Source organism: Acipenser ruthenus, chromosome 32 (assembly GCF_902713425.1).
Source record: "Acipenser ruthenus chromosome 32, fAciRut3.2 maternal haplotype, whole genome shotgun sequence".
Classification (NCBI taxonomy): domain Eukaryota; kingdom Metazoa; phylum Chordata; class Actinopteri; order Acipenseriformes; family Acipenseridae; genus Acipenser; species Acipenser ruthenus.
The window spans coordinates 6,339,900-6,364,207 of NC_081220.1; the positions used below are offsets into that span (position 1 = coordinate 6,339,900).

The 24,308-nt window shown below is 40.9% G+C and overlaps 1 protein-coding gene across 1 annotated transcript; it reads left to right on the plus strand.

Annotated features, from left to right (window-relative positions):
- Window positions 1-1,434: 1,434 nt before the first annotated feature.
- LOC131702956 (uncharacterized) lies at window positions 1,435-24,010 on the plus strand. Its single transcript, XM_059005760.1, has 6 exons — window positions 1,435-1,487; window positions 7,766-7,820; window positions 10,792-10,870; window positions 10,971-11,948; window positions 12,611-12,937; window positions 22,036-24,010. Exons 2-6 carry the CDS (start codon window positions 7,802-7,804, stop codon window positions 22,958-22,960), a joined length of 2,328 nt encoding a protein of 775 aa, XP_058861743.1. The 5' UTR covers window positions 1,435-1,487; window positions 7,766-7,801; the 3' UTR covers window positions 22,961-24,010.
- The last annotated feature ends 298 nt before the right edge of the window (window positions 24,011-24,308 follow it).

A 24,308-nucleotide genomic window follows, 5' to 3' on the forward strand; every position in this document is an offset into this window, starting at 1 on the left:
TTGGTGTATAGTCATTGGTACACGGGATATAAATGGGTGTGTGCAGCATGAGTATTTAAATTGTATAATTATATTTAGGCACGGGCATTTAAAGTATAGTATGTGAGCATGGGGTTGCACAGAATTAATTCATGTGCTGGGATTCAAGTGAATAATTAATTAGTAATTGAATCCCAGCACAACAGTATATATAGATGCACGTTTGACTCACTTGGGGTTGGGTGTTCGAGAGTGGAGAACGGGAGAGAGAGGAGTAAATGAAAAACAACGTAAATAATAAATGTTTATATAGACTCACCGTGTTTGTTTGTGTGTCTGTCCGTGCACCGTTTGTAGTGTTAGTCCGTTTTTGTTTGTCAATTTATTTTGGCGCAAGTGCCGTGTCCTGTTTTGTGTTCAAACCTTTTATTTTTTGTTCTGCAAAACCCCAAGTCTCTATTGTTTATTTCCTGGCTCGGGTCTTACGCCACCCACTCTGGCCGTCTTTGTGACAATGCCCCATTAAAACTGTATTCCAGCACTTTGCATTTCAGATTAACTATTACCAAGAAGCCAGTGATCCCTCCTGTCTGACAGCAACGTGTGTCATCAGCGAGAAGACTTACAACACAAGTAAACAAAGTGTAGTTGTAGAAGTATACAACACATATTTCGAGACATAAACAGAAGCGTGAAAAACTGTCTGGTTAACAGAAGCTTGAAAAATACAACTAATGTTAGTACTACTGTATGTATCAGTCCGGGGCCTGGTTGCAGTTAATAGTAACCACCCTGCATATTGTCTTAGGGAGAGCAATGTGGCTGCTTGCTGATGCCAAATCTCATTTAGAAGTAGTCTGCTCCTGTATGTTGCACTGGAATCACAGATTGAGTAAAATAATGAATTGAAACTTATATTTCATTTTTATTTAAAATATAAGATATAAATATTGAGATGTTTGGAACAGAGCTCTCTCACCACTCACAGTACACTCTGCTTTACTACTTGTTCAGATTCCAGAACATTAAGAAGATTTTGTATATATGAATGTTATATTTTACTGTAGCTGTATTTTACTGTAACTGTTTTATTGTTAGTGTTTCATTGACGGCTCTATGGGCTGGCTGGTCACTGTTTAGTTACTTCTATTTTCTATGATCACTCACGGATCCAATGTGTTACTCACTGCATGTAGTCATATAGTTTGTATAACAATACTGCAATAATTATTTGCAAATCATTTGTGTTTCGCCTAATGTTTAATAATATCTCTATACTGTTAGGGGCACTTCCATTTACCCACGTGATTTCTTAGAAGATGAAGTTCTCAATCTGGTGTAGCCTGAGTAAATTTTCACGCCCACATACCAGGGTTATCTTCCTCTGCCGCACCCCTCGCTTGTGTAACAGTGTAAAGCTGATAGTTTCGTTTCACATTTTACTCGACTCTGCACACACAGACTGCACTGACACCCTCCTGTTTCCAGCTCCTGCTTTCAAAGTACAGGTTAGAAATATGTTGGGTTTAAGCAACCTAAACTTTGTAATGTTCTTTTTAAAACTCTATAATAATGAATTGTAATGTGTATAGTACTGCAGATGGGCAGTTCCCTTTGATCTGTAGCTGATTAAAAGATGTGATTGTGGGTCTGTGGGTTCAGAAAGGAAGAGGAAAGTTGACTTAGTTTCTTTGTTAAACAAACAAACAAAACAAAAACGAAACAAACTGAATGCATAACAAGTCTCTGTGAATGTAAGCTCCAGGTTTGGTTTGCTGTATTCTGCTACTGCTCTCAATTCTAACTATTTCCTGTATCTATACTTGATTTAACTCCCGTATTCATGGTTTTTGTAATTGCTCTGATTTTAATCATTCTTATCCATTTATTGCACTAACTACTTGCTCTTAATGGAATTTACTCTTATAAGCAAATCTTTTTACTGTATGGTTAACTGCTTTTAATCAAAATCGCTCTCAAACGTAATTATTTACTGTATTTCTTCTTATTTGAATTGGCTCCTTTTTATGCTAACTTTATTGTATTTAGAACTGCTCTTATCTCTAATGTGATATTTTGTAACAATTGTAAGTTGCCATGGATATGGGTGTCTGCTAAGAAATAAATTAATTAATTAATAATAATAATAATAATAATAATAATAATAATAATAATAATAATAATACTTAGTGAACAGGCTACATTATGTTCAATTCCATTATAAGGCACTGTGGAAGGGTGATGGGTAATTCACTGACACAGGGGAGACAGAAAGGTGAACTTGAAACACCGCACAGGTGCCCAGTTTTATTGATAGTGGGTGATTCCATGTTTTAGCCTACAGAGGGCGCTGTTGGGCGTAGTCTGTCTACCAATGATGGTAGACCGAACCACAGCAATACCAGAGGTGGTACAAAGATCAAGTGCGGGCGCACTCACAGGTGCTCAAAAGAAAAAAAAACAACAGGCGAAAGAAAAAAGGAAAATAAAACACAGTAATCAAACTACAAATAAAAAGTGCTGCACTCGGCAGCGTTTCCCCGACCATCGCTACCCGCATGGCCTGGGTCTCCGTCCTACACTCGCTGCTCCCTCAGCCTGCTGTAGAAACACTTCTGGGGTCTGCCCACTAATTTTCTTTTGTTTTATTTTCTTTTGGGATTTCTTTCCCAGGTTTTTCTTTCTCCAGACCGTTCTTGGTCCTGGATCAGAGCTTCCGCATGCTCAGTACGTCTTAGAAGGGCAGAGTTGAGGGAAAATCAGAATGTTATTTTATAGGGCCAGCAATTCCCCCGAGACCCGCCTCTTAGCCACTCCGAGAGAGGGAAAGCCCACACACCCTCTCTCCCACCTCTCCATGTCATTGCCATGACCAACAGATGGATATTGAACAGCTGCTGCCCTCTTCCTGCAGCACTATGAATATACCAGAAGAGTCAGCACAGATCTCCCTGTTACAGGCACATATAACTACATAATGTTCCTGCTTTATTGTTTTCATTTTGTGTTGCTTTTCAAATGGATAGAATATAAATATATAAGTTATTAAAGAGTGCAGTCTAGAACAGTTCAGTGAACATCAATCTGCTTATACTGTCCTGAAGAAGATGTCCCAGCTGAAACAACATGTGACAGATCATGTAGCCAAATCCAGATGTCACAAGGCAAGAAATTATGATAAACAGCATAGAGATACCCAGTACCTCCCTCAGGATAGAGTGTGGATGAGGAATCATGCATTATCAAAAGCGTCACAAGGATGTACAGTTAAATTTGCCCCCCGTTGGAAAGGACCCTATAGGGTCGTACAACAGAGAGGGCCTATAAATTATCTGGTAGTTTGTGAAGAAAGTGGACAAAATGTACATACTATACACGACTATAATATTAAAGCCTATTATCCTTCCGCTCAGGAACAGGAAGATTCAGAAAAATGACATGTGCTTGAACTGTTCCAGGATGAGAGTGAGGAGGAGGATGTTCCCGGTTTTTAGGGTGTAATAGTAGCCTCAGCCATGGTTGAGTTTTTTTAATGGGGGGAGGCAGTAGTGCTGTGCCCTATTTTACCGGGTTGTGTAAATCCTTACTGTCGCTTTAAGTATTTGTGGTCCTGTAGTCCTCTGGAAAACTAGAAGGAAGTGATGTGGTCGGAGGATTTATTTTCAGTGCAGAGGTTAAAAATCTGGGTGTATGAGTTGCCGTAGTTTTTTTGTTTACCCCCAAGAGGAAATGTGAACTGATGATTCGAGTGACTGGATTGCTGTTGCTGCTGTGTTGGTGTCGGAGTTGAGGGCATCCAGGCGAACCGGACTGGCAAGCTTCAAGCGGGTTTGACTCTGAAAAGCTACTTTTATTGCTGTGTTTTGTTGTGTTGGGCAACTAACCATGTGCGATTAATCCTGGACTGTGTGCTGTTATCTCGGGACTGTACTGCTGTCTTGGAAGGTGTGGGGACTTATCTGGGTGGTTACTGCGGTGTCCCGGGTTGCAGGAGTGTGTTATTGTTTTGGCCAAAATAAGGACAGATTCTGGTATAGTTCAGGACGTTTTTTTCTTTTTACTTGGCAGAAGAAATATTAAATGTACTCCTCACCGCCTGGCAAAGACACTTTATTTTGTTTCTCCTCTCTTTTCTGTTATGTGATGTTGGGGAAGATAGCTCAAGGAACGCTAACTTGATTTGAAGCATACATACATTTGCCTTGTTGTCAGTACATTGCAATGTCCTATGTGCTCTATGGTTTTGTTTATATATATATTGTAAACGAATCGACCGTCTTCGCCGTTCTAGCCCCTTTAAAACACGACCCAACACACTGGAATGGATTTTAAAGCGCTGGTGCGCTATTTTTAATAAACACCAAAATAAACAAAAATACAAAACAAACACCTAGCTCTGTACGAGCACTAACTAACACACAGGAACACCCTGACTACCAGTGGGACAGCTAAGCTGTTTCCCCACTAAACAATAAACAACACAACACAACACAACACAACACAACACAACACAACACAACACAACACAACACAACACAACACAACACAACACAACACATCACATTTTACCTTACGACTGCTGGGAAGCAGAGTACCTCTTCCTGCCTCCTACTCAGCAGCCCAGAGCAGACTGACTGCTCTCCTTATAAACCTTGCACCTGGCGCTAATTTACAATCATAGCCAGGTGCAGGTGATAATAATCATAGCCAGGTGCAGGTGATAGCCAGGTGCAGGTTTTAACCCCCCTCTGCTGTCTCACAATATATATATATATATATATATATATATATATATATATATATATTGTAGCACAGCAGGGAGGGGGTTAATCCTCCCTGCATAAAAGAAACATGTGAGAATGCACATTTGTTTGATTGTTTAATTGTTAATTATCCCCTGCACCTGGTAATTATTGTTAAATTAGGACCAGGTGCAGGGTATTTAAGAGAGGCAGCTAGTCTGCTCATTGCTGCTGAGTAGAAGGAGGCAGATGGTGTGCTCTGTCTCCGAGCAGTAATCCTGAAGTAAGTGCCGTGTCAATCCTGTGTTTTGTGTTGTGGGGAAACGGCTTAGCCGTCCCATTTGATAGTCAGGGTGTTCCTGAGTCTTAGTTAGCGCTCCGAAGGAGTTAGGTGTTTGTTTTTGTTCTGTATTTTGTTTATTGTGTGTATTATTAAAAGTGCGTGTAAGCGCTGAACCCCCAATTTTCTGTGTCTGGGTCAATTTGTAAAGGGGCAACGAACCTGAGTGGGGTCAATTCATCACAACGTGGTGTCAGAAGCTGTGGGCGCCCCTACGACCCAGTAAATAATAATAAAAAAAAAAAGGATTTTCAAGAACTAATTGAGAAAATCAAGAGAAACGCCGCTGCTCAAGTGGAGGAGAATAAGACATGGAGACTGGAGCTAGTGCTACCGGAACCGGAGCCTACAGAGCTGGACCTGCTGCTCCAGAAATGGGAGGTAGAGCAGCTGTCCCAAGAGCCAGAGAGGGTGGAGCTGTTGTCCCAAGAGCCAGAAGGGCTGGAGCTGTCCCGAGAGCCAGAAGGGGTGGAGCTGCCAACCCAAGAGCCAGAAGGGGTGGAGCAACCAACCCAAGAGCCAGAGGGGCTGGAGCTGCCGTCTCGGGAACCAGAGGAGGTGAGGGAGTCGCCTCCACCACAGCCCCGACCACCACCCCTGGAAACAAGTCCGGTGCTGCCGGGCACGGTCCCTTGCCCCGTGCTTGTTGACACCCTGCCGGATTGCGTGGACCTCCCTGTGCTCGACCTCGTGCCCAGGTCAGGGCACCGCCAGGCACAGTTCCTCACCTGGTCCCTTGCTACACTCCCCCTGAAACCTCAGACGTCACGACGCGGTCGTGTGACATCACTGGCGTTCCCCCTTCCTCCCGCTATGTTCCCCCTGGACTCTCAGATGTCGCTGCGCCGGTCCCGTGGCTCGCACCTCTGCCTGTCGCTGCACCGTCCAGGTTACCGGCCTATGCGTCGGTCGCCCCTGGCAAGCCGTTTGGGTCCCTACTCGCCGGATCGCGGTCCCTTCCGCTGGACACCGGACTTCAAAGGGGGGGGGGGGGGGGGAAATGTGGCCTTGGAATGGCCGATCAGTGCTGTGCACTTAAGGGGGGGGAAGTGTAACACAGCAGGGAGGGGGTTAATCCTCCCTGCATAAAAGAAACATGTGAGACTGCACATTTGTTTGATTGTTTAATTGTTAATTATCCCCTGCACCTGGTAATTATTGTTAAATTAGGACCAGGTGCAGGGTATTTAAGAGAGGCAGCTAGTCTGCTCATTGCTGCTGAGTAGAAGGAGGCAGATGGTGTGCTCTGTCTCCGAGCAGTAATCCTGAAGTAAGTGCCGTGTCAATCATGTGTATTGTGTTGTGGGGAAACGGCTTAGCCGTCCCATTTGATAGTCAGGGTGTTCCTGAGTCTTAGTTAGCGCTCCGAAGGAGCTAGGTGTTTGTTTTTGTTCTGTATTTTGTTTATTGTGTGTATTATTAAAAGTGTGCGGAAGCGCTGAACCCCCAATTTTCTGTGTCTGGGTCAATTTGTAAAGGGGCAACGAACCTGAGTGGGGTCAATTCATCACAATATATATCTATATATATATATATATATATATATATATATATATATATATATATATATATACACTTAGTTACTGGGCCCTTGACCCGTTAGTTGCTCTAATGTAGGATAATTTAGGTAGCTGTAGTTAGGTACATTTTAAACTAATTATAAACCATATAGATTAATAGATGTGTTTTCATTTTTCTAAGGGTTTGCTAATATGAATTCCAAAGTAGTCCTGTGCAATATTTATATAAATGTGTGCAAATTGATTAACAAATGTGCTTATTAACTGAAGGTGCTGCTAGTAATCGTGTGCAATATTTATTTAAATTTGTGCTAATTAACAAATGTGTTTATTAAATGGGTGCAAGATTTATTGGAATGTGTGCTTATTAATTGCATGCTATACTTTTTTTTGATGGGTGTAAGTTAATTGAAGGTGCTGCTATTGATTTGTGTGCAATATATATTTAACTACTACCTCTGAACAAGTGCTAATGTGCCTGAATGTGCAATATTTACTTAAGGGTGTGCAATAGTTGGCGCTCTTACCAATGGTGTGAAATGTCTATTTAAATACTAATACTATGCAATTGCAGAATGGACTCTTGTTAATTTGTGGAATGCTATCCTTTATTGCTGTTCAAACCCCTGAGCTATTTTTCCTGATATAAAAGCGAATAAATACAGAGGAGGTAGTTCTTTGGTGTTTTTAATTATTTTTTGTTTCCTTTGTTTTTGGTTTCCTTTAGTTAATATAATAAATTCAATTTATTTTTCCCTTGATATATAGGGTGTAGTGGAATTTTCCAGTATGTCCTAGTAGCAAGTTGGTGAGAATAAATAAATGGTAAAATTGTAGGTTTACGTGGCACCTCAAATCGCCAAGTGTTACACTCCGTCATCCTTGAATTTGTAGGCATTTGTAGTGTTCCGATCCAGTACATTATTAAAGTAGTGATCACTGCCTCTTTGCAGGTGTTTCTATCAAGGCTGAAAAGTGTAGTGTGTAAAGTGTACTAGACAGGAAAAATGAACAAACCCCCTCGGCTGAATACCCATTCTTGAATTTTGCAGTAGATCAATTCATATTAACCCATTGCATCCAGGGAATGGGCAATTAAAGGTCGGTTAACAATTCTGACAGTTTTTGTAAGTTTACACACTGTATTATGTGTCAACTGTATCTTTTTTTCGTCCCCTGTGCAGCTTCTGGGCAGCTTTATTAATCAAGCTGTTTATTGTATGGAATGGGCAGTTAAAGGTTGGTTTGGTGTTTTATTTCAGCACTGTTATGTTTTTCCCATTTAGTTGTATTATGTGTATCATTTTCATACTCAGAAAAAAAAACTTTGGAACCCAGTGTTCCGGGAGCTTTTTGGTGATAAAAAGAGGGTTCTGGGCCAGAACAGGTTAATGACAGCGCGTTAATCAGTTCTGATTGTTAAAATATTCCCCTTGTGTCTAACTTTCTTTGCTGTTTTTTAAAGCAATTGAATTAATTAAAGTGTTGTTCCATTTCCTCCAATTATCCTTATACCTTGGAAGTAACCCAACTATTTGTTACATAACCATGCAGTGGTGACGTCAGACCTGGAAGAAGCACACAGTACTCAGCATGTGAACTAATTTGTGCAACCCCGTGCTCACATACTATTACATACTTTAAATGCATGTGAAATGAAGTGCAATCCTCGTGCCTAAATACAACTATATAGATCACTCTTGCTACACAGACCCATTTATATCCCGTGCAGCAATATTTATACACCAACATTAACACAGAACACATAAATATGAACAGGGGTGGACACTTTTCCACAAGAATGTATAACCATATTTAGCAGACAAAGAAATTAGGTATTGCTGAATTGAGGGCTATACAGTGCCTAAAGCAAGTATTCACCCCCCTTGGATGTTTTCACAGTTTGTCGTGTTACAACCTGAAATCCTGATGCATTCAAATGGGATTTTTTTCCTTTGATTTGAACAACCTACTCAACACTTTGAAAAGGCAAGAGCATTTTTATTGTGAAACAACAGTTAATGAAAAAAGAATAAACTGAAATGTCTTGGTTAGATAAGTATTCACCTCCCTGAGTCAATACTTGGTAGAACCACCTTTGGCAGCAATTACAGCTGTGAGTCTTTTGGGGTAAGTCTCTACCAGGTTTGCACATCTGGATCGTGCAATATTCGCCCATTCTTCTTGGCAAAATTTTTCAAGCTCTGTCAAGTTGGATGGGGATTGTTGGTGGACAGCAATCTTCTAGTCTTGCCACAGATTCTCAATCGGATTCAAGTCCATGCTTTGATTGGGCCACGCTAGGACATTCACTTTCTTGTTTTTAAGCCACTCCAGTGTCGCTTTGGCTGTGTGCTTGGGGTCATTGTCCTGCTGAAAGGTGAATCTCCATCCCAGTCTTAGGTCTTTTGCAGACAGGTTTTCCTCAAGGATTTGCCTGTATTTAGCTCCATCCATTTTGCCCTCTACCCTGACAAGCTTCTCTGTCCCTGCTAATGAAAAGCATCCCCATAGCATGATGCTGCCACCACCATGCTTCACAGTAGGGCTGGTGTTACCTGGGTGATGTGCTGTGTTGGGTTTGTGCGAAATAATGCTTTGCATTTAGGCCAATTAGTTCAATTTTTGTTTCATCGGACCACAAAATCTTTTGCCACATCTTTTCTGAATCTCCCACATGACTTTTTGCAAATTCCAATCAGTATTTTACATGGGCTTTTTCCAGAAATGGCTTCCTTCTTGCCACTCTTCCATTAAAGGCCAGTTTGTGGAGTACCTGAACTATTGTTGTCATATGGACAGTTTCTTCCATCTCAGCCATGGAACGCTGTAGGTTTTTCAGAGTTGTCACTGGCCTCTTGCTAGCTTCTCTGCCCTTCATACCTGGCTGCTCAGTTTGGGAGGACGACCTGCTCTAAGCAGATTCTGGGTGGTGCCGTATACCTTCCACTTAATGATTGACTTGACTGTGCTCCAAGGGATATTCAGTGCCTGAAATCTTTTTATACCCCTCCCCTGATCTGTGCCTTTCCACAACTTTATCCCGGACTTGTTTTGAAAGCTCCTTGGTCTTCATTAGGGGTGCCTCGACAGCCGCAGGGTCTTCTGGTTTTCATTCCAGCTTAAGCTCTCATTTAACGTAATTGATATAATTATTTGTTGAATTTGACATATTTCATATTTTTCAAGGTCTTTTACAGTTGATGGTTTTAAAAATGCACTTGATTCAAGGTGCACTACCTATGAAACATTTTGAGGCCTGAAGAGAAGTGTTAGATGTGTCCAGTTAATCAAATAATTAGACCAATTAAGTAATTGAGAGCTTGGGTGGAACGAAAGCCAGAAGACACTGCGGCCCTCCAGGAACTGAGTTTGACACCCCTGGTCTAGATGGTAGTATCTTTGCTTTGAATGCACTACCCAACTGAGACAGGTGTATTTAATCTGAAATCATGTGAACCACTTTTATTGCACACAGATGGACTCCATTTAACTTATTGTGTGAATTCTGAAGGCAATTGCTTGCACCTGAACTTATTTAGGAGTGTCATAGCAAAGGGGGTGAATACTTATCTAATGAAGACTTTTCAGCTTTTTATTTTTAATTGTTTTTTCACCCCCCCCACACACACAGTTTCTCACACTTTGAAAGTGTTGAGTAAGTTGTGTAAATCAAAGGAAAACAAATCCAATTTAAATACATCAAGATTTCAGGTTGTAACACAACAAACTGTGAAAGCGTCCAAGGGGGGTGAATACTTACTATAGGCACTGTATATATTCATTATGTTAGAATAGAAAGTCAGTAAACACTTGACTGCCATACTGGGTGTGATCCTTCTTCCATGGGAAGAGGTATGTAATCAGGCATGTGTATTTTAAATAAAATATCACGATTCAGTACGATGAACTCCGCTTTGTCTTTTCTTTTTGACAACACTCACACAAATAAGAACTTCAAAATACCTACAGTTGCTCATCCCTGCTATAGACCTACTGTGCTAGACAGCAAATAAGAATGAAACTGGTTTGGTAGGAAACTTCTCACACTGAGAACAAAAATACTTATTGGAGTTTTGGGAGTATAAAAGAAGCGCTCTGAATGATTGCAAACACTATGAAACTAGAAGGGAATGTATACAAATGAAATGATGCTGAAATGTGAAACTCTGTGCTCTTTAATAATGGACTGATTGAAATTGTGTTCCAGAGGAGAAATCCTGCTGCCAGGAAAAAGTGATCTACAAAATAGACTTGGACGAGACTCAAGTGAGGCGTGATCTTGTCAGGTAAACTCATCTCTGCTGAACTTATATACAGTACAGTATATACTTCTGTCCAGAGAAATGTTTGGCAATCTAACACCTGTGACATCTGTTTCCCCTCCAGTGCACTTCTTGTAGGTGGGCCCGCAGTCGCAGTTTTGCTTGCTTTCAGAATCGGAGGTGCACTTGCTGGTGCAGTCGCAGCTGCACACGGATGTACAATCGGAGGTGGATTTGGATTGATTGGTGCAGACATGACCATCAGTTGCAGTTTAACAGGCATACTTGGAGGCGCAGTCGGAGGCATAGTTGGATGCATACTGACACACACAGTGACGGATTCTACCACGGTCGGAGGCGCAGTCGGAGGTGCAGTTGGAGGCATAATGACACTCGCATTCACAGCTGCTGGTGCTAGCGTTGTCTGGGGCTTTATCGGATTCATAATCGGAGGGGCAGTCGGAGGTGCAGTCAGAGGCATACTGACTCTCACAGTCACAGTTGCAGGTGCTTCTGTGGTCGGAGGTGCAATCGGATTCATATTCGGAGGTGCAGTCGGAGGCATACTGACACTCACAGTCATAGCTGCAAGTGCTGCTGCGGTCGGAGGCGCAATCGGACACAGATTCGGAGGCACAGTCGGAGGCACAGTTGGAGGCGCATTCGGAAGAGCAGTCGGACACTCAGTCAGAGGGGCAGTCGAAGGTGCAGTCAGAGGCATACTGACACTCACAGTCACAGTTGCATGTGCTGCTGTGGTCGGAGGTGCAATCGGATTCATATTTGGAAGCGCAGTCAGAGGCATACTGGCACTCACAGTCACAGTTGCTGCTGCCATCGGAGGCATAATCGCCTACAGATACGGAGGTGCAGTTGGAGGTGCAGTCGGAGGTGCAGTCGGAGGTGCAGTTGGAGACATACTGACACTCACATCTGCAGGTGCTGCTGCTGTCGGAAGAAGAGCATTGGCACTCAGAGACCCAGGTGCAGTGGCACTCAGAGACACACTGAGAGACACGGATGCAGTCAAATTCTCATTCAGACTTGTGCTAGGTGGAGTCACATTCCTAGCTGCAGCAGCTTTGTTTCTTTACGTTATCTTGTAAGTTATGTTTCTTTATTTTTAATTAATTGCAAAATGTCTTTTATGATGATTATAAGCCTCTTCTATATCAGTTTATATGCACAGTCCAGCCTGTCTCTTCTATATCAGTTTATATGCACAGTCCAGCAGCCTGTCTCTTCTATATCAGTTTATATGCACAGTCCAGCAGCCTGTCTCTTCTATATCAGTTTATATGCACAGTCCAGCCTGTCTCTTCTATATCAGTTTATATGCACAGTCCAGCCTGTCTCTTCTATATCAGTTTATATGCACAGTCCAGCCTGTCTCTTCTTATATGCACAGTTGAGAATAGATAGAGAGGTTTAGCAGCATTATGGAAACTGTTTGTCCAGAGGAAAAATCTAGCTATCTGAGGACTGAGACTGATGAAGTGATTTAGTGGAAACAGACATGAACAGGACTGTCTCCAAGCAGAGTTAGGAACAGTAAAGGGCTTGATCCAGTTTAATATGAAACACTCCTGATGACTGAAGTGCAGCTTTACCAGCAGGACCAGTTCAACCAGACTCAACCAGACCAGTAACTGAGGGAGTGGGTGTGGGAGAGTGCTTCATCTTCTCAGGGGAGTTTGTTTTTAATGAACAGCAACATCATTATTAATGATGAGGATTACTGATGTGTGTGTGTGATTCTCTCAGCAGTGAGGATGAGCAGGAAGAGGAACTGAGAGAAATGGAGGAGAGACGGATGAAGTGGGCGATGGAGAATTGGCTCAGAGTGATAGAGGAGAAACTGAAGAAAGAGATGGAGGAGAAACTGACAAAGATGAAGTGGTGGAGGAAGATAGAGATGAAGAGTAAACTTAGGAAAGAAATTGAAGAGAAACTGAGTGAGATCAAGAAGACACTGGAGGAGGAGATAGAGAAGACACCGAGTCAGACAAAGGCAACATGGAAGAAGATGGAGAAGAAACTGAGGCAGCTGAAGGAGAAACGGATGAGGAAGCTGGCGGAGGAACTGAAGAGGTTTGTTTATTTAAAAATACTGACAATGTAGATTTCCAGAAGAGAAAATGTAAATTTCCATTCATTTTCTACACCTCCATCCTGACCAGGTCACACTTCACATGATTCTGGCAGCTAGGGTTCTGCAGACCAGCTCAAAGCAGCTTAGGCAGATTATAAAAATGATAAGAACTTGACATCAACATTGCCGTTAACTCACACTAAATAGTGGTCTAGACATATTGTCCTAAATTAATAATTACTTGTGCCTTTTTGAGCCGAACAAGCAAATGAAAACTGAAGTTTATCTTCAATGATTTCCCCACATAAACACAAAGTAGGATACACCTGTTGCACTCAAATTTACAAAAGTTAGAAATAATAATAACAGACAAAGACATTTTTACATTTCACAGTGTGAGCAAAATCATTTACACAAAGACCAAAATAACATTTCACTTCAGCCTTTTAAAATGTATTCATTTTCAATCCTGATACACTCCTGGGCCATATTCACAAAGTTGAGCTTAGTCTAAGACAAAAAAATGGGCATAAGTTGATTTTGCTGACTTTGTTATGACCGAGTCTTAAGTCTGTTTCACGAAAACGATTTTCTGGGGTGTCTTAACTTAGACCAGCGTTTCTGTCCTCGCGTGATATCTTCACTGTCTTCCACTCAAGGGAAAGCCTTTGCCTGAGGGACAGATTGATAATTTTAATAATTTTGCTTCTTCACTGGGATTTAACTGTCTATCTTTCTATTTGCTTTTAGATGTGTATCCCTTTAAGAAAGATGTTTTTGGTTTTTAATGAGTAGATGCAAGTATGGAGGATACTGCGTAATCTACAAATACGGTACTTTTACTTTATGAGATCTAGAAAGTTCTAATTTAATTGACAGCTCCGCCAACCAATTGAATTCCTTAATCGCATAACTGCTAGCCAATTGGAATATAGCATTTTCGAGAAGGGTGGGTAGCAGACTGAGAGAAAGAAAGAAAGAAATTGCAATGATGGTAGATTAGGTGTGTTGATAGAAAGTGTGAGGTGTGATAAAAAAAAAATAGAACATTTTGTCTATTTCTTTTAAAAAAGAGAACATTAATATTGTGGACACACATCAAAGTTGTGGAGCGCAGATAAAAAAAAAAAGAAAGACCGCTCACCGTTGTACAACAACCCAAAAAATGTATATAATTCTTCAACTTTTACTGCTTGAACCCAGAGTGAATGACAATGTCCATCTCCAGATATTTGTTTATCAGGATCTAACGTTGTAAGTTCCCATATCAGAACACAACTCAGAAATATTTGCCTTTTATTTACCTAAGGATAGGTATATAAAATCTATAACAAAAACAATGTTAAAAAACACAACAGCCATTTAAAGGGATGAATCTTTTCAAGCATCAAGCATCAAGCAAATAGGCACAATTAGAAAGGTGCTGGGGCCCAAGATTCACACAATTCTTGCTTCTAACTTGGCGCCTTTTTTTGATCGCTTCGCTCCACTTGAAATGCTCTTTGTATGACTTGAAGTGACTGAGACACACACACACACACACTGAGACACACACACACACTCAGACACACTCACACACACTGAGACGCACACACACACACACTAAGACCCACACACACTGAGAAACACACACACTGCAACACACGGTCTAGGTTTGTGTATGTGTCTCAGTGTGTGTGTGTGTCTCAGTCACTTCAAGTCATACAAAGAGCATTTCAAGTGGAGCAATAAAGTGGAGTGAAGCGATCAAGTTTAGAAGCAAGAATTGTGTGAATCTTGGGTCCCAGCACATTTCCAATTGTGCCTATTTGCTTGATGCTTGACAAGATTGGCCTAATTGCTTCTCCTAACTTGGACTTTTGTGTTTGATATCACCCCTTTAAACGACTGTTGCGTTTTTCTAACTTGTTGTTTTACATTGACAATGTTTTTGTTATAGAGAGATTTTTACTTCAACAAATAATGAATAAAGCGAGGGAAAGATATTTGAGAATGTGTATGGTAAATAGACAGACAGGCAAGCCACAAGGGTAATAAGTCATGTAAAATAACACTAATGAGAAAAGATTTGAAAGTAAGATAGTGGTATAAAGGGACTTTTTGACAGAGTTGTGAGTGTAAAGATGTTATTATTTTGGTTGCTGTGGGTACTAATGTAGGCAGTTAATATATTCTTAAAAGCAATAAATTAAGGGACCTACTAATAAAACTGTAGGGGATAAAGAGATACCTTCGATTGTCAAGATCTCGGTGGGATCTCTACAATAAACAGTGTCCTATGAGGTTTGAAGCATGACTCCCTCCTTTTAAGTTTTTCACAAGTCCTGTGATGTTGTTTTTGGTGTTGGTGTCTTAAAATGTTTTTCTTTTTGTATGTGTTTACTAATTGTTTCACTTTGTAGCAAATGTTGTAGTTGTGTCTTCTTTGAGCTCTTACAAGGATATATTTGTCAGAATAATATGGTTTGTACACAGTGTTTTTTTTTTGTTTGGGTTCTGATGGTATTGTCTTTTCTTTGCAGTTGTTTGTAAAGCAGGATTTGCAGCATGCTTTGTCTTTTCACTGTTTCTTTTTGGTTCTGCGTGGTGTTTGTAGGTTTCACGATCCCAAAGTCGCTTTGCCGCTGCGTTTTGTTGGTAACGTTCACGCTGTTGAAGTCGCTTTGCCTCTAAGTTTTTATGGTATCTTTCGCGCTCCTAAAGTCTCTTTGACTCTTGGTTTTTAAGGTAGCTTTCACACTCCTGAAGTCTTTTTGCCTCTGATAGAAGCTGCTCTTGTTGCCTTTGTGTTTGGATATGTTGGTCCTGATGGTTGGGATGTAATTGTTTTCGTTGTTTTGGTTCTTATCCAGGGTGACTTACAATTGTTACAAGATATCACAATATTTTTACATACAATTACCCATTTATACTGTAGGATTTTTACTTAAGCAATCTAGGTAAACTACTTTGCTCAAGGGTACAGCAACAGTGTCCTCCACCTGGGATTGAACCCACAAACCTCCATTCAAAGGTCCAGAGCCCTAACCACTACTCCACACTGCTGCAAATACAAATACAAATATGTCACAAATGCTAAATGCATTTCAAATACTTTGGCATACAACATTTGTTAAATGAGCAATTTATTATCATGAATTTGGCACAGGCCTTTACCAAGGTGACATAGAATAGAGTAGTTTTATATAATGGCAACATAAACACAGTAGTCACGTAGTTAATAATAATTTCCAGGTATGTACCGATATCAGAAGCATGTTACATAAAACAGTGTTTCTCAATCTTGGTCCTGGGATCCCACTGTCTGCTTGTTTTTGATCCACCTGAGCTCTGAATTACTTCATTGAACCCTCAATTGAACTAATTGTCTAATCAGAGCTTTTAAATGATTTTTAGCTTTTAAATTGCTAATTACACAAGCCCCAATTAGCACTAATCTTGGACTACCTAATGTTAACTCAGGTAAGGTAGTACAAGTAACTAATGAAGTAACTAATCATTAGTTCAATTGGGGGGTGAATGTAATAATTGAGATCTCAGTTTGAACACAGTGGGTTCACACAACCAGGTTTGTGGAAAAGTGACATAAGTAAATATAATGTGTGTGTGTGCATTACACAGTATTATTTTTACTTATTTTGATTGTAATGTTTATTAATAAACATGAAGTTGTGTAAAGTGGAGTCCTTTAGTTTGGATTGTTTTTCTCATTTTTATGCACAATATTATAGAAAAGTATTTCAATGCATTTGAAATTGAAATTGTTCGAAGCTTTTCCATGATTTTAAATACAAATGAAAATACTTGTATTTCAGAATATACAATTACCAAGTCAAATGCAAGTAGTGCACATTATAAAGAAAAAAAACGACTTGAAAGAATCCAAGAAAACAGAAATATTGTTGAAACACAGAAAGTACAGTAGATAAGAGTGTTAGGAAGCAATCAGTAAAAGCAGGTGTGTGGCCTTCCTGCATTTGGGTAAAATGTTGTGCACGTGAAATAATAGAACCGAAAATAGGGGAAAAAACAACATTAAACTATAAACTATAACAAATAAACTAACAAATATGGCACAGATTAAACCCATGACGTTTAAAAGTTCTGTAGAATTCCAAATGCCTAAACACCAGTGTTCTGCCTAATGACGTATCAACACTGCTGTTTAGGAATAGAACACTTTTATTTTACTATATACACGTACCTAGATATTAAACGTGTCACAAATGATTTTATTTTACAGACTAAATGTATGAGAAGAAGACAGATAAAAGTGAGCGATATGTGCGGCATTTTGCCACTCCCTGCTAGTGGTGCCGTTATGCTCATGTGTGTCCGAGGCTTTAACAAGGACCAAGTGATGCTAGGTTAATGGAGAGGCAGACTAGAACTAAAAGGACTACAGTTGTTTTTCTACAGAAGACAGAGTTCCTGGACAAAACTAAAAACCTGAAGATAGCCTAAGTTTTACCAGCACAGTGAGTTATTGTCAGAAAGAAGCTTTGTGATAAAAAGTGAAAGTAAAGAAAAAACGCATTTGAACGCAATAATATTTATTTTTGTAGCACACTAAATCTCATTAATTTTGAACTGAAACTGCAGCTTTTGAAAAAGTAAATAGTTGTTAATGCACTGTATTTGAATTTAAATCCAGAATCGGAACTGAGTTTTGTTAGCAGAAATAAAGCTTATATTCTGGATAAAAGAAATGCGTTTGGCCTGAACTAGCAGTATACACTGTGAGTCAAATACAGCTAGCAAGTATTTCTATGAGAGAGAGTGTGATTCTGTGCCTGTCAAGAGTGGAGGTGGACTGAAGTGATCAGCCTTCACCTGGCAAGTGTTGTGCTCCACTTTCAAACATTCAGGACAGCCACCCGGGTTTTCAATGTGAGGGAGAAGAGCATTATTAGAGGAGCTGCAGTAAATCACCTTGATTCGCCTTTACCCTGCCAACTCAGTGACATCACCTCAGACGTTCCTGGATTCTCAACACTTGATGTGAAGTCTGCAAAAGCGTAACCATACTGAACTTTTATTGATATATGTGGATTTAGCAATGTAAAAGATTCAGTTTGTGTTTTAAGTGAATTGAAACAGTATTAAGACTGGTGTGTAGTCATAAGTAATTGTTTTGTCTTCTTGGAAATACAAAATAATTATTTGATTATTATTTTCTTTCTGGAAACTGAAGTGGTGAATTTAATTAATACTGGGGACGTATTCACAAAGAGAACTGACGTTTAAGACTGGTCATAAGTTGTCAATTTGGACTTAAAACAGAAGCAATGCAATTCCAGCTTTGTTGCAGGTGATTATTATTATTATTATTATTATTATTATTATTATTATTATTATTATTATTATTATTACAGTATTGAATATGTTATTGCAATGTAGATCATACCATTAACTTATAACTATAATTAGGGCTGTAAGTCTACGTTTAATTTATAACAAGCAGCACCAAAAGGATGGCTTGAGAGGAATGAAGACTTCATTAGCAGAGGTAGAAACATATTATTATTAATATTTGTTTATTTAGCAGAAGCCTTTATCCAAGGCGACTTACAGAGACTAGAGTGTGTGAAATATGCATCAGCTGCAGAGTCACTTACAACTACGTCTCACCCAAAAGATGGAGCACAAGGAGGTTAAGTGACTTACTCAGGGTCACACAACGAGTCAGTGGCTGAGGTGGGATTTGAACTGAGGACCTCCTGGTTATGAGGGCCTTTTCTTTAACCACTGGACCACACAGCCTCCACAACATACAAAGTAATACCAGCTCCGTTGTAGTTTTCGTTTTGTTATCTATAGTTTTTTTTTTCTCAGTACTAGATCAGCAAATACGTATTTCAAACTTTCCAAAGTTATAAAACAAAAAAACAACAAATCTACAAGCTTTGCACCCTTTTTCGTTTGCCCTACTACTGTTTCTTCGCTTGTTTTCCCCTTTGCCTGGCTACTCCATTACCGGAAACTATATCCTGTTTATAAAAGTGCTTGCATCCACTCATTAAAATCCAAGAACGTCATTATATACAGTATATATATATATTGTAACACAGCTGGGAGGGGGTTAATCCTCCCTGCATGGAAAAAAAAAAACATGTGTGAATGCACATTTGTTTAGTTTAATTGTTTTGCTTTATTGTTTAATTTAGTTTGTTAATTGTTTTATTATTAATTATCCCCTGCACCTGGTAGCTATTGTTAAATTAAAACCAGGTGCAGGGTATTAAAGGAGGGCAGTCATTTTGCTAGAAGCTGCTGAGGAGAAGGAGGCAGAAGAGGTGCTCTGTCTCCGAGTAGCCAAAGTGAATAAAAAGTAAGTGTGGTATTAAACCTGTGTTTTGTGTGTTTTGTGTAAGGACGGGGAAACAGCTTAGCTGTCCCGTGTTAGACAGGGTGTTCCTGGAAGTTTTAGTTAGTGCTCCAAAAGAGCTAGGTGTTTATTTTGTGTTTTGTTTTTTGTTTATTAAAAATTAGGGCAACCACGCTGTAAAAATCCATTTCTGTGTGCCGGGTCTGTTTTTAAAGGGGCAACGAACGACAATAAGTGACGGCCCGTTTACATATGGTGTCAGAAAGTGTGGGCGCCCCTACGACCCAGAAAATGGATTTTAAAGAATTGATCGCAATGATCAATCGTAACAACGCTGCTCAGAAAGAGCAGACAAAGAAGTGGAGACAGGAGTGGGGGATACCGGATCCGGAGCCGACGGAGCTAGACCTGCTGCTCCAAAAGTGGGAGCAAGCAAGAGGTGCCCCGCTGACTCCAGCTCCAGAGCCCAGAGGGGAAGAGCTGCCACTGCCAGAGCCCAGCGGGGAGGAGCCGCCACTTCCGGAGCCCAGAGGGGAGGAGCCGCCGCTTATGGAGCCCAGAGGGGAGGAGCCGCTGCTGCAGGAGCTGCAGCTGTCTGAGGAAGAGGAGCTAAAGTGCCCAGCTCCACCACTGCCCTGACCTCCACCCCTGCAAAGCAGTCTGGCGCTGATGGGTATGGTCCCTTGCCTCGTGCTCGTTGACACCCTGCCGGAATGCATGGACCTCCCTGTGCTCAACCTCGTGCCCAGGTCGGGGCACCGCCAGGCACAGTTGCTCACCTGGTTTCGCTCCCCCTGAAACCTCAGACGTCACGACGCGGTCGTGTGACGTCACTGGTGTTCCCCCTTCCTCCCGCTGTGTTCCCCCTGGAGGCTCAGATGTCGCTGCACCGGTCCCGTGGCTCACACCTCTGCCTGTTGCTGCACCGTCCAGGTTACCGGCCTATGTGTCGGTCGCCCCTGGCAAGCCGTTTGGGTCCATCCTCGCCGGATCACGGTCCCTTCCTCTGGGCACCGGACTTCAAAGGGGGGGGAATGTGGCCATGGAATGGCCGATCAGTACTGCGCACTTAAGGGGGAGAAGTGTAACACAGCAGGGAGGGGGTTAATCCTCCCTGCATGGGAAAAAAAAAACATGTGTGAATGCACATTTGTTTAGTTTAATTGTTTTGCTTTATTGTTTAGTTTGTTAATTGTTTTATTATTGATTATCCCCTGCACCTGGTAGCTATTGTTAAATTAAAACCAGGTGCAGGGTATTAAAGGGGGCAGTCATTTTGCTTGAAGCTGCTGAGGAGAAGGAGGCAGAAGAGGTGCTCTGTCTCCGAGTAGCCAAAGTGAATAAAAAGTAAGTGTGGTATTAAACCTGTGTTTTGTGTAAGGACGGGGAAACAGCTTAGCTGTCCCTTGTTAACAGGGTGTTTCTGGAAGTTTTAGTTAGCGCTCCAAAAGAGCTAGGTGTTTATTTTGTGTTGTTTTGTCTTCATTAAAAAAATAGTGCACCAGCACTGTAAAAATCCATTCCAGCGAACCCTAGTGGATGAAGTTCTTTTACAATATATATATATATATATATATATATATATATATAATATATATATATATACACACACACACACTACCGGTCAAAAGTTTTAGAACACCTCCATTTTTCCAGTTTTTATTGAAATTTACGCAGTTTAATGTCTCAATGTACTCTGAAATTAAAGCATAGAACAAATAAACAATTGGAGATAAAAAAGAAATCATGGAATCGTTTGTTTAACAAAATTTAACCTATTTTTTTTTACTTAAAGTAGCCACCTTTTGCAGATATAACAGCCGAGCACACTCGTGGCATTCTTTCTACAATGGAAATCAATATTGTTCGGAAAGTTCTTCCCAACACTGTTGCAGAAGTTCCCACAAATGTGTTGCACTTGTAGGTTGCTTTGCTTTCACCCTTCTGTCCAGTTCATCCAGAACCAGCTCGATGGGGTTTAAGTCTGGAGACTGTGCTGGCCATTCCATGATTTGAAGCCTACCGTCTTGTTCTTTTCTTCTAAGGTAGTTCTGACATAGCCTGGAGGTATGTTTTGGGTCATTATCTTGCTGTAGGATGAACCCCTGACCAACTAGGCGTATACCAGAGGGTATTGCATGGTGCTGCAAAATGCTGTGGTAGCAATTTTGGTTCAGGGTGCCACTACTCTGTGCAAGTCGCCGACTCTGGATCCAGCAAAAGAGCCCCAGACCATCACGCTTCCTCCTCCATGTTCGACAGTTGGTGTCACACACCGAGGAACCATCCTTTCGCCTAACTTAAGACTTGGTCATAACAAACTCAGCAAAAGTGACTTAAGCCCATTTTTTGGTCTTAGACTAAAGTCAGTTTTGTGAATATGGACCCTGGTATATATTAAATCTATTAGTGCTCTCACAGAGACCTCTAGTGGCCGGGATAGAAACTGCAGCTTCTATCACCACCAGTGAAGTCATCAATGACATCTTCATCACAGATACAGTAAAAGCACAGCTGTTCCTTGAGCTCTTGTAGATACATATTCAACTCTGATACACACTATCTATGAAGAGCTCTAACAGAGACCCTCTAGTGGCCAGGATAGAAACTGCAGCTCCTATCACCACTGAGTTTTTAAAATGAGTCATTTCTGGCAAATACCAACATTTGATTTCTGTGTACAGATACATCAATTGTTTGAATAATAACTGGATGTTCGTCTCAGCAGCACTACAGTAAAGTAACATGATTCTGAACCTGTCTTTGCAGTATGGACCCTGAAGAGGCCTGCAAAAGAATTGAGTTACTGAAGGGCTTTGTACATATGTATGAAAAGGAGAAGCAGGAAACTGAGGAACTCCTCAGAGAACTCAGTGGGATTGCTGATGGGCTGGACAAGGTGGACAGGGACTGTACCATCGCTAGGACTGCAGGGAGCTCTGCTGGTGTAGTTGGGGGGGTCCTGACCATTGTGGGGATAGGCCTGGCTCCTGTTACTTTTGGAGCCTCCCTTGGACTGTCCATTGCAGGGGCTGTGACTGCTGTAGCTGGTGGAGCCACCAATGTTGGCACACAAATAGTAAAGTGTGTAAGTGATGGCAAAGATAACAACAGAGTAAATGAAATAGTGAAAATAATTCAAACTAATCTCAGAGCACTTGGTAAATTGTGCAACATTGCACTCCCAGAATGTAATTGGAATAAAGAGGACACTGCTTTAACAGGCATTGTTAAAACACATCTTTCTGCTGTTGCTGCTGCTGCAGGCCTGGTTGATGCTGCTGTTGTTGCTGCTGCAGGTGCTGTTATTGATGTTGCTGTAAGTCTTGATGCTGTTGCTGATGTTATTGCTGGTGTTGCTGATGGTGTAAACCTGAGTGGTGTTCCTGCTGCTGGTGCTTCTGCTGCTGGTGCTTCTGCTGTTGGTGCTTCTGCTGGCCGTGTTGCTGCAGGCCTGGTTGATGATGTTGCTCCTGCGGTGCTCAAAGGTGCAGGCAGAGTAGTCGGAGGTGTTGCTGCTGGAGTCTTTGTCTTTGTGGATGCCGTGCAGATTGGTTTAAATGCCAAAAAACTTTATGAAGGGAGTCCAACTGAAATAGCACAAGAGATTCGCAAGCTGGTGGAAACTGTATCATTACAACTAGCAAAACTGGAGGAAGTCAGTTCTGACATAAACAACATTTTGAACCCATGAGTCAGCACAGGGCTATGGAGGAAGGTGCAGCAGGAGGGATTTTCCTGTCAGATCTGTTGCTGCTCTATCAACAGTGCGAAGAGCTAAGCCAATAAAAATAAATACAAGTAATGAAATAATACATCTCTTCTGAAATCACGAACCTCCATGTCTTTTTTCTCCAGTTCTGGGTATAAACTGAATTTATACTTTATATTTGACTCATAGTAAATATAATATAGCTGTGATTTAAAAGAAATCATTATAATGGAATGTATCAAACATGGGGCTCATGTAATTGGGGACCCCCTCGTCTGTCTGTATCAAACATGGGGCTCATGTAATTGGGGACCCCCTCGTCTGTCTGTATCAAACATGGGGCTCATGTAATTGGGGACCCCCTTGTCTGTCTGTCTCTGTCTGTCTAGCTCAGTGTTTCTCACTCTAATTAGTGCCAATTAACAATATTGTTTAATTAACATCAATTATTAATTACATTTAATTCCACTAGTTCCGAGAATTACAGTAAAATAATTCATAAAACGAAAATAATTAAACCCCAGTCACTGGTATAATCACCATGTAGATACTGTGAGATAGCTGGTTGTGAGAGACAGCAGGGAGGGGGTTAAAACCTCCCTGCGAGGGAAATGCACCTTTTTGTATTGTGTTGCTTTTTCAGTTAATCAGTTTTGATAATTGTTTTATTGTTTAGTTTAATTGTTTAATTGTTTTATTATTAATTATCATCCGCACCTGGGCGTTATTGTTGAATTAGAGCCAGGTGCGGGGTTTAAAAGGAGAGCAGGCAGTCTGCTCGAGGCTGCTGAGTAGAAGGAAACAGAAGAGGTGCTCTGTCTCCGAGTAGCCAGAGGGAAAAAAAAAAGTAAGTGTGGCGTCAAACCGGTGGTTTTGTAAGGATGGGAAAACAGCTTAGCTGTCCCGTGTTAGCCAGTGTGTTCCTGAAAGTTGAGTTAGTGCTCCAAGAGGAGTTAGGTGTTTATTTTGATTTTGTATTTGTTTGATTTTTGTGTTTATTAAAAAAATAGCGCGTCAGCGCTTGAAAAATCCACTTCTGTTGTGCTGGGTCGTATTCTTAAAGGGGCAACGAACCCGAGTGAGTGCCGCTCATTTACAATACATACATAAAATGCTTACTATTATGGAATATTGCTGACATATCTTCTTTGCTTGGATAGCAATAGAGACATGCAAAGTGGTTCCTTTGAAATCGGTACCCAGTTCCTGCTTTGGAACCGACAAACTGGATACAAATATCATTGATCTGGTTGTAGTGAGTACTATTATGTTTTTATTAAAACTAATTATTAAAACATTAATTTCTGTCAAATATATTTGATAACTACAA